This window comes from Bidens hawaiensis, unplaced genomic scaffold (assembly GCF_021521415.1).
Source record: "Bidens hawaiensis isolate Kalapana, Puna unplaced genomic scaffold, B.hawaiensis_p1.1 tig00034770_1, whole genome shotgun sequence".
Lineage (NCBI taxonomy): Eukaryota > Viridiplantae > Streptophyta > Magnoliopsida > Asterales > Asteraceae > Bidens > Bidens hawaiensis.
Window position 1 is genome coordinate 173,407 of NW_027496048.1, and position 10,459 is coordinate 183,865.

At 34.3% G+C, this 10,459-nt stretch overlaps 1 protein-coding gene across 1 annotated transcript; it reads left to right on the forward strand.

The window, feature by feature from the left end:
- Window positions 1-7,570: 7,570 nt before the first annotated feature.
- LOC143586702 (nuclear transcription factor Y subunit A-9-like) lies at window positions 7,571-10,063 on the forward strand. Its single transcript, XM_077068184.1, has 7 exons — window positions 7,571-7,651; window positions 8,223-8,262; window positions 8,682-8,852; window positions 8,953-9,032; window positions 9,138-9,206; window positions 9,292-9,450; window positions 9,521-10,063. The coding sequence occupies exons 1-7, from the start codon at window positions 7,571-7,573 to the stop codon at window positions 9,824-9,826; spliced, it is 906 nt and encodes a 301-aa protein (XP_076924299.1). The 3' UTR covers window positions 9,827-10,063.
- The last annotated feature ends 396 nt before the right edge of the window (window positions 10,064-10,459 follow it).

Genomic DNA, 10,459 nt, shown 5'->3' on the forward strand with positions numbered 1-10,459 from the left:
TTAATAAAACCGGTTCCGGGTTTTTATTTCGGATACGGTTCCGGTTTCGGGATTTTTGTGCACCTCTAGGTGGAACTTCTAAAGTTTTAGCCGGATTTTAATTGTATTTCAAAGTTAATGGCCCAGTAGCACTATCCAGTCTCCACTTGTGTAATATCATTAGCCCAATAGACAGAAGGGCTGAGCCCATAGTCTATTACCAACAACCTCAGACTCTCAGAACATGTAAATAAGTAAATAACCGATTCTTAAGGGGGTTTGTGATTTAGTTTTATCACTTTTATGAGTAAGTTTAAATAAAAAGTTTGATTTTTTTTAAGAAGGCTAAGAATAAGTGTATTTTAGTCAACTACCTTAATATTGAAAACTTATTTAATTTAATTTCAAAACCCCACTTAATTAATCTTAAAAACCCACTTAAATTTTCACTCATCTCCTACAACCACCACCGCCAACCGCCACCACCTTGTCGGAAAAGTCTTCGGAAATTTCGTTGGAAAATTTCACCGGAAAGTCACCGGTAAAACACAATGGAAAACACTATAAAAAACACAATGAAAATAAAAACACAATTAAATAACACAACGTAAAAAACACTATGAAAAAATAAAACACATTGTATTACAGAATTTTGTAAAACACAATTTGTAAAAAAAAACCCATGAATTTTTTTTTATTTTTATATAACAATATGGTACTCATATAAAAGATAAAAAAGCACTCGTTATTAAGGTGAAATTGTTTAAAAAAATTTTTGCATAAAAAGTTATGGACGTTTTAAAATGATGAGGGAATTTGACATGTGCCTTGTATGTTGAGAGAGAAAGTCAACAAATGTGTTATCTCTATTATGCTCTTACTATTGTTTTACACTTGATTGTCTCTGTAATCTAATCTCAACCATTCAAGTCTAAAATAAATGAACAAAATTATTTCTATCATTCCTACAAATACTAATTTTCTTATTATCTCAAAGAGAACGTAAATATTCAAAATAATTAACCTAAGTAAAAATAAAAACATTTTGTTAATAGACTTTTTTCCAGATGGTCAAATTGCTTCACTTGGGCTCTCACTTAAAGCTTTTTATACTCTTTTGACTCTTTGGCATGGCTCAAGCAAGAATCCTCAAGTAGTAAAGAGTCGCTGAAGTGGCAAATATATAGCTGTGTTACTCCTACGATAACACAAAATCATTTTATAAGGCTAAGGATAGTGGGGTTTGATCTAAGTTCAAGTGATCCAATATATTTAAGCAACGTAGGCGCTGACGTGGTACAGAATCAAGCCCCTAGATCAAGCTCCAAAGGGTGTGGTGGGGCTTGATTGATCCACCCCCAAGTTTTTGATCCACCCCATGCCCAAAGACTCGTTCAAGCCCCGTGGACCGGTCCACGTCAGCCGCCGCGTCCCCATCCACTACTAGGGGGTAGTGGTGTGCGCGGCGGCCACGTCGTCCGCGCCCCACTACCCACAACCTAAACAATCTAGACCTTGTCTCAGGATCCATTGTTGCAGGTCTAGGTGGTTCAACAAGTAATGACACGTGACTGTAAGAGCACCCGCAACGGGCTCCAAGGACCAAAGTCTGAATACATGTAGCATCGCATGGACTGTGCAAGGTAAGAACTCCACCGATGTGGAGATTGAGGTTTTGATGCAGGTTTGTAACTTTGTACATTCAACCCTGCAAAGGACTTAAAAGTGGCCCTCTACTCAAGACAATGTGGAAAACAAACTGGAAAATCTGAATGCTTCTGTCAAATACATATTGAAAAAATAAATTACAAAAAAGAATATAATAATAATAATAATAATAATAATAATAATAATGGGATGTGTTATTCATACACCCTTTATAGGGTGTATGTAGAGATAATATGTGTGTTAAGAGGGTGTGTGAATATCCAAAAAGGGTGTGTGAATAACCATTACCATAATAATTAATAAATGGCAACAAAATACATATTTTAACTTCCACAAAAATATTAAAGATGTTATAAACTTTATAAATTAACACACACTACATATATTAAATGCTTTATTTTTATGTTTAATGTATGTTTCATTTTTATGTTTAATAAAGTATATTATTTCTTAGATGCTTTATTTTTAAATTTATATTTATTAAATGTTTGTTAAAGTTATCTTTGTTAAATGTTTTATGTATCATTTAAATATATATGAAACATAAAAACTGAATTTGTTATACAAGTAATTTAATTAAATACAAATTAATTGTAGAGTTGGATGATGATGTGACAATTTGTTAAAGTTTGTTATTGTGAAAGAAAGTGAAGACTTTTAAAAAAAGTTTGAAATCTAATATGACGCTAATATAAAAGTTTGTTCATGTTTGTTGTTGTGGATGCTCTAAGAGCCAAAATCAACATCATCATGTGTTACAATACCTACCTTGAGTTGCACCTAAAGTTATACCAGCTGGAATGTGACCATCAGGTGATCATTTTTATAAACTAATATTTAGAAAACCAAAAACTTGTAATATACATGTCATTCAAACCACCATGTTACATGATTGTCCTCAACCCATAGCTCACTTGGAGCACTTGTTCTAGTAAGTGAAAGTGGTAAAAGACAAACACAATGAGTTTCTTTAATCATCTTTATTTAAGGATTTAGATTAGCATTCTAATAACTGGTGTTAATTTTCAAATAGTTAATTACAAAAATTGTCATGCTATTAACATATATATGGTTTTGATCCTATATTTTTTAAAATTACAGATTTGGTACTCACTTTTCTGCCAACACTTAATACGTTTAGACCTTCGAGCAAATATCCATTTTATAAAATTAAGATGGGTTTCTCTGTCTTATATTTGAAAACTGGACTTGACTCGCCGGACACATATGAAGCCCACGACTTCTATATTCGGACGCGTGTAACAACTGTGAATTTGCCCAATAGTTTCGTTCCACTAATATGACTTACATGGTTAATAGTTATACTTATAATTAATAAGATTTTTGTACATGATAAGTGTAATGAAAATTTTGGTTTGCTTTATTTGAGTCATTATACATACAAGCTTTTGTTTTTGATCTCTATATAATCGTGATTTAGAATATAGGCGTTAGATTTGAAAGAATATTATAGGGGAAGAAAGCCAACCCTTATCCTTAAGATGGATCACATTGGCTTTATCATATATAAAATTCAAATAGATCGTCGTTAGATGGTTTAAAAAATTAGAGAATCTCATAATGATGGGTTCAATAGTAGGGATGGCAACGGGGCGGTTTCGGGGCGGGGAATGCCAATCCCATACCCGCCCCGGTTTATAAAACTCATTACCAAAACCGTCTAAAAACCCGCGGGGACTAAACGGGGAATCCCCATCGGGGATTCGGGGAAAACCGCGGGTATTCGGGGAACCCGTCTAGCATAAATGGTTTTTAAACGGGCTAAATTCCCCGTGGGGATCCCCATTTAACCGTCGGGTTCACCGTTTAAAACCCGATTGTAAGAAAATGATACAAAATTACAATACAATATTAATACACAAAAAGTTCAATATCCAAACACATTACACATACAAAAGACATTATTAATACATAAAAATGTTTATTTCTCCCATCACAACGGAAATTAACTTCATGATTGATCCTTCTTACACGTCCATACCGCACCCATTCAACCATTCAAACACTTGTCACGCCGGATTGCTATGATAATCAAACATTAACATATTAATTGGAAACTATATAAGAATCAATGTTAAACCATATTAAAATGTAAACGATAAACCATATATATATGTATTACCTCAATACCATCGTCACAATCATATTCAATAGTTTGGCAATATGCCTCGGATTCTTCTGAACAAGTTGCTATATTCATATCAAAAAAGTCAAAAGTTTATATAGTAGCTAAGTTAAAAATAAAAAATAAAATGTTTGTTTACCTTTGATTTCATTCAACAACCAACTTTGGGCGCACATTAACGCTTCCAATGTTTTTGGATGAAGACGGCTACGATGTGGACTTACCAATCTACCACTTGTACTAAAAGCGGACTCGGAAGCAACGGTAGATATTGGAATCGCCAATATATCTCGAGCAATCTTTTGCAACCTTGGGTACTTGACACCATTTGTTTTCCACCAAGCTAAAAGGTCAATCTCAGTTTCTTTTATCCAAACTTTCTCTTGTAGATAAATAATAAATAAACATTTTTATATAAATATAAAAACATTTGTTAGGCAGCCTTATTGGGAAAATAAATAATAAATAATATATTATATATAAATATAAAAATTATATTTAATTAAACGGGTTTTAAACGGGTATACGGGGCGGGTATACGGGGCGTGTACAGGCTATACCATACCCGCCCCGAACCCGATTAACTTAAACGGGGAAACCCCGAACCCGGACCCGTCCCCGATTAAGTGTCCCCGAACCCGCCCCGTTCGGGGCGGGTTTCGGTTTTCCCCATCGGGTTTGGTTTTTTTTGCCATCCCTATTCAATAGGTAATGTCTAATTAAAAGTTTTGGTATTTTGACATCTTTTCCTGTCTTGCGGAACTTTTTGAATAAATAAATGGTATAATTAGTTAATTACTATACATAGATGTACTAGAATATTTTTTTCTTAATTTTGAACGACTAGTGTACTAATACATCATTATTAAATAACCTGTAACTCCACATATATCTATGTAATTTCATGCAAATATGAAATCATGAAAACAAAACCTAAATACTTAATAGTCACATTTCTAACTATACATATAAATTTGAAATAATAAAAAGGTAATGTATAACACTTCAAAGTTATTATAAAATTAGGAGTAAATTAGTTAGAATGTGTATATGGTAATCATAACGATAAACATCAGGTTTTTTGGGAGCGTAATTAAGTCAAGTCACGTGTAAGCTACTTGAGAGTTGAGATTGGTATATGATAAAAAAACTTGAGTCTAGCAGTATTTTAAACGAGTCTAAGTTTGAGATACTCTATCGAGTTTGAGTTGACGCGTGAGCATATTATTTGTTTAATTATAAAAAATAACTAAATAATGTATATTGTGTGATATATAAAATTGATAGACAAAATATATAAAAATAATTTTATAATGTTTAAAAATGAAATATTGGTTTTAAATAATCTCAACTATGCCTTATTGGTAAATAACGGTCCCAACTTCAAAGTTGGCTTGTGGCGGGTACCAACTAAAAGGGTATTTGTTTTAAATGGACCACGACTAATGGAGGTTAAATCCGTAGTAATATTCTGACGTGGCATGTCTACTTGTCAAAATGATAAAGTTGAGTGTGGTTTTGGTTTTCTTTAAAGGTCCAAGGGTATGAAATGAAACATTGAATTATAACTTCCATCTTCATCTTTTCATCCACGTTTTTCCGGCCGATGATTCCGGCATCTACTACGGCAACCTTTTAACGCCAAATTATGGCTGAAAGCCTGAAACGACCAGTTAATTACATCTTTTGATTTGTAACCCCAAGCCGAGATGGACGCAACCGCTTTTTCGGGCCATAGATTGTTTCCAAAATGAGTCATAAATCACCGACGGAATAACGGGATTTACACTATGAAAGCAGAAGTTGTCACTCGTCTTCAAACACAACAAATTTCGCTCGCCATCCACTTTTCCCCCACTCAAATGGACCCCACTAATTTGCCCTGTGTTGATACGCCATCACCATCGGAACTCCGACAAGCCATAAATCCTTCGATTCATTTTCAATCAGGTATACATTTTTATGCATTCTAATCATCTTTATTCCCTGATCAAAAACCATCTGTCAATTTTAATTGACAGAGGTTTTTGATCCATTGATTTTGGGTTTGAATGGTTAGAGTTTATATTTGATTTTGGGATTGTTGACAAATAAATGTATAAAAATGATGTGCCTACTCATCATCATCAGATGCCAAGTAAGCTGCCTATGTAATCAATTTTTGACAAGTAGGAGTGCCACGTCAGAAAATCATTAATGGAGTTAACCTCTGTTAGTCGTGATTCGTTTAAAACAAATACCCTTTTGTTGGTACCCGCCACCGGCCAACTTTGAAGTTGGACTGTTATTTACCAACATGACATAGTTGGTATTATTTAAAACCAATATTTCTTTAAAAATTAACTGATAAATAATAAAAGAACCAAGCTCGACCTTTAAATATATAACTCGAAACAAGATAGCTTGAGCACGAGCCTAGTCAAGTTCACCCCTACTTATTATGTCCCAAATATTTACTTAGGGACAAGAAATAAACTAACAAAACCATGGATAAATCCAAGCGAACTTTTCTTAAATCCAAGCGATCTTTTCGTAAGCGGTTGCCCCCGATCCAATCGGGGGATCGAATTGATTATAAAAACATGAGTTTAATTAATCCATTTATTAGTGAACAGGGAAATATATTATCTAGACGAGTAAATAGATTGACCTTGAAACAACAACAATTAATTACTACTGCTATAAAACAAGCTCGTATTTTATCTTTGTTACTTTTTCTTAATAATGAGAAACAATTTGAAAGAACTGAGCCGACCACTAGAACTCCTAGTCTTGGAGCCAGAAAAAGATATGTTTACTTTTTATTAACTTGAATTCAAACCCCGATCCGAATTCAAACGTGGATTTCTATATTTTGTGGTCAAAATCCAAGAATCCGGATTGAATTCTCGTGTCATAAGAATAAACATAATTCATTTTTTTTTTAACGACCAACTAAGTAACACCGGGTACTCCGTAAGCGGTCCCTATTGGCTAAAGGTAGCCCGAGCCGGCCATGAGTCCGGACGGACGAAGCCCCTAGCGGTCCACCTATTGAGGGATTCCCCGGATAAAACCCGACCCCCATGCCCGTCAAACGGCACGACAGCGAGGAGCCGGTAAAACCGGGTGAGATCAGGACTCGAACCTTGGCAAGCCAGGGTCATCCCTCATATCTTTCATATAAATTGGTAATAGTGAGGCTTAAACCCCCTACCTCTCACTAGTAAAGTAAATGTTCTACCATTAGGCCACGTCCAATTTATTAAAACATAATTCATTTAGTAGGAACAAGCCAACTAAAAAAAAGTTGAAGCTAGGACTCTCGTATTTAATTGTTCCCAAAATTTTTGAGGATTGATCATGTTCTATTTGCTTTCTATTATTCTATCTGGTCACAACTCTTTCAGTTATCAACCTCTCAAATTTTCTATTACGATTGTGTGATTGTTTTATTTTTAAAAATTACACAAAATATTTGTGCCATCATATTACTATTTGTTGAAATTAAAAAAAAAAGTAAATAGACTATGAAAAGAACCTCGGTTTTAGATCCGTTTTATACTTTAAAAAAAAGCCTATTATAACCAAATTACCAAATGTATAACTTATTAAAAAAAATACTTGGGTAATTCAAACTTACCATCTCTTTAATTTAAAAAATATGTATACATATAAAAAAGCTGTAATGAATACTAAGTATCTTTGATTGGTGGAGCTCCACAGTAGCCAACCGATAAATGTCATGTAACATTCACTAAGTTATTTTTTTTATTTGTTTTTCCCGTCTCTAATTTAATGAGTATGCACACAAAAGAAGACGTTAAACCAGGAAACACAAGTGACATGGTTGAAAGTCATTTGGCTCGTGGGACGCATGTCCGATTCGTGGGGAAGCCGTTTTAAGGTTCTTTCTATAAAAAATAGAAATCTTCCATTAACACCCTTAAGCTTTAACAAAGTTACTTAACAATCTATAAACTTTGATAAACATGTATTTTTACTGTCTTTGTAGAATTTACCGTCATATTTTATTGTATTCTATTCTTTCTTTCTTTCTTCGTTTTAACCCCGAGTAATGAAAAACTAGCTAATAAAATTATAAATATTAATATATTTAACCATAAAATAAGACAATTATAATTAATTAATTAATTAATGTAATTTGAGAAGAGTATAATATTAGTGGAAGGAAATGAATTGGAAAATAGGGGATGTGCGTCAGAATATAATACAAGTCGTGGGCTTCATATGTCTCTGTGCGGTGACTTAAGTCCAGTTTTCTTTCAAATATATAATAAACCCATCTTCTTTCTTTCTTTCTCTAAAACTAAAACTATCTTTCAAATATATAATAAACCCATCTTCTTTCTTTCTTTCTTTCTCTAAAACTAAAACTATTAATTAGATTTACACCTCAATTCTCTCCGATTCAACGCCTCTTAATTAGGGTTTCTTTTTCACTTTCCGTTCTCAATCAATCAATACTCGTAAGTTTCTCTGATTCACATATGCGTGCTCAATCTGATTACTCTTATCGCTCGTTTCGTTGTTCCATTTGCTGTATGAATTGTAATTGAGTCGATTTAATTCGATTTATGGATCCAATTTGGTACTTTTGATGAATTTGAGGCACAGAGTATTCGATTTATGGATTTGGATTCAAGTTGCTTGATTTTGACCTAAAATTGAATTGATAGATGCATGATTTTTGAGATTGATTTGTTCATGCATGTGGATTTATTGGACAATTGGATTAGTTATTATTAATTTAATTAGGGTTTGTGGTTCAATAGAGTGATAAGTAGGGGTTTTCTGTGCATTTGCAAGTAAGTATATGATGTGATTGTTACTTGCGAGATATGAACATGTTTATAGGTTTAATTAAATTGATTATTTTCTGTTACAGATAGTTCTTGCTGTAACTGCATTGCATTAGCTGCGATGAGGGCGAATTCAACCGATTCGTCTCCTCCTGAGCAATCACTAGATAGGGAATCAGAGTCTGATGAAGCTTTAAGTGAGGAGGAAGAAGATGATGCAAGCAAAGAATCGCAGAATGCTTCATCTTTTCATTCAGGTACTTTCTTTTTATTACGATACTCGTTGAATCGTGAATGTTACATGGTCGTATATTTATGTTTGTATTACTGATCTTAACCTTCAAATTTTGAGCTCAGATAAAAGTTATTTGCAGCAGGGAGTACCAAATATGCTTCCTAGTAATGGAGCACCGCTCGAACTTGTTGGTCACAGTATGGTAAGCTTCTTTTACCTTATGTATGAATATTGTTGTATTTCGTTCAGATTTTATAAACATCTTCAAAGTTTTTGGCTTTTGTATTAACTTTTACACCTTTTACAGGCCTGTGCTCCAAATCCTTATGGTGATCCATATTATGCTGGAATGATGGCAGCTTATGGTCAACCTATGGTAAGATCTCATAATTTCTAATATGTATTTTTGTGTGTGTGTATGCATGTATATTACTAATTAAATTAGTGATTGTGTTTTGTAGGTTCAACCTCAGTATTTTGATATACCAAGAATGCCTTTGCCAATCGAGATGGAACAAGAGCCTGTCTATGTAAATGCAAAACAATACCACGCGATACTAAGGAGAAGGCAAGCGCGTGCAAAAGCAGAGCTCGAAAGGAAACTTATCAAAGACAGAAAGGTCGGTTATTATTTATTTACATATTTTATGTTTTTTGATAAACAATAACGGGACTTGTATTGTTTTACAGCCGTATCTTCACGAGTCGCGCCACAAACATGCAATGAGAAGGGTTAGGGGTACCGGTGGTCGTTTTGCGAAGAAGACAGAAGTGGAATCATTAAAGAACACACCAGGGTCGGGTTCAGGTTCCGTCATATCATCATCCCAGTTGGTGAATTCAAAGCACATGCAGTCCGAATCTGATGAAGGTTTGGAGGCACCAAGGGGCGGATTGGTAAATTCGTTGAATGCTCATACGTATCGTGAAAATGGGGGTTCTTGGATTAGTATGTCATCAAACCAAGCTTCACACAGGGCTGTTGCCATGAAGTGATGTCGGATATTTAAGATCCTCTCATTGTCTATCCATGTGTTCTAAAGGTGTCACCTTGTAGAAGGTTGGCCGGCAAATCATTCTTGGCTCATGTGTTTTTTACTTTTAAGGTTTTGTTTTGACAAAATGTGTTATGTACAAAGTTTGTTTTGGGGATAGAAAGAATTGGATGGCTTTGTGTTTTTTTTTCTGCATGTTTGGTATTTGGAGGTGAAGTAACTGCTTATTAAGAAATTTGCTAATGTGTATTGTTTAAACACTGGGGCATACAGTGTTCCAGCACATCACACATGTGCAAGGCTGTGGTGGTTGAAATTTGCTGTTTTTTTGGTATATATTCATGTCGAAGATTTTGTTGTATTTGAAAGTTATGGAAAGGGTTCTACTTGGACATCCCCATACCGTATCCCCTATACGGTGCGTGTATATGCACATCAGCACATGTATAGTCCTATTCAGGGGGATATCATTTGGCCTGGTCTCATTGTGTGGGTCTAGGATGAGTCTGCTAAGTCAATTGTTTAAAAGAATACTAGATGCCATGTTTACTGAGTTTACCTACTTATTGGTTATTTTATGTGGCAATTGTTTAAAAGAATAGCAAAGCTTTGCTTGAGGTGGACCTTGGCCCCT

Excerpts from the sequence above, each read along its gene's own strand:
- LOC143586702 (XM_077068184.1), top strand. The coding sequence starts at position 7,571 with ATGAGTATGCACACAAAAGAAGACGTTAAACCAGGAAACACAAGTGAC. Across the intron at positions 9,207-9,291 it reads CAGCTTATGGTCAACCTATG|GTTCAACCTCAGTATTTTGA; the intron begins GTAAGATCTCAT and ends TGTGTTTTGTAG. Across the intron at positions 9,451-9,520 it reads AACTTATCAAAGACAGAAAG|CCGTATCTTCACGAGTCGCG; the intron begins GTCGGTTATTAT and ends ATTGTTTTACAG.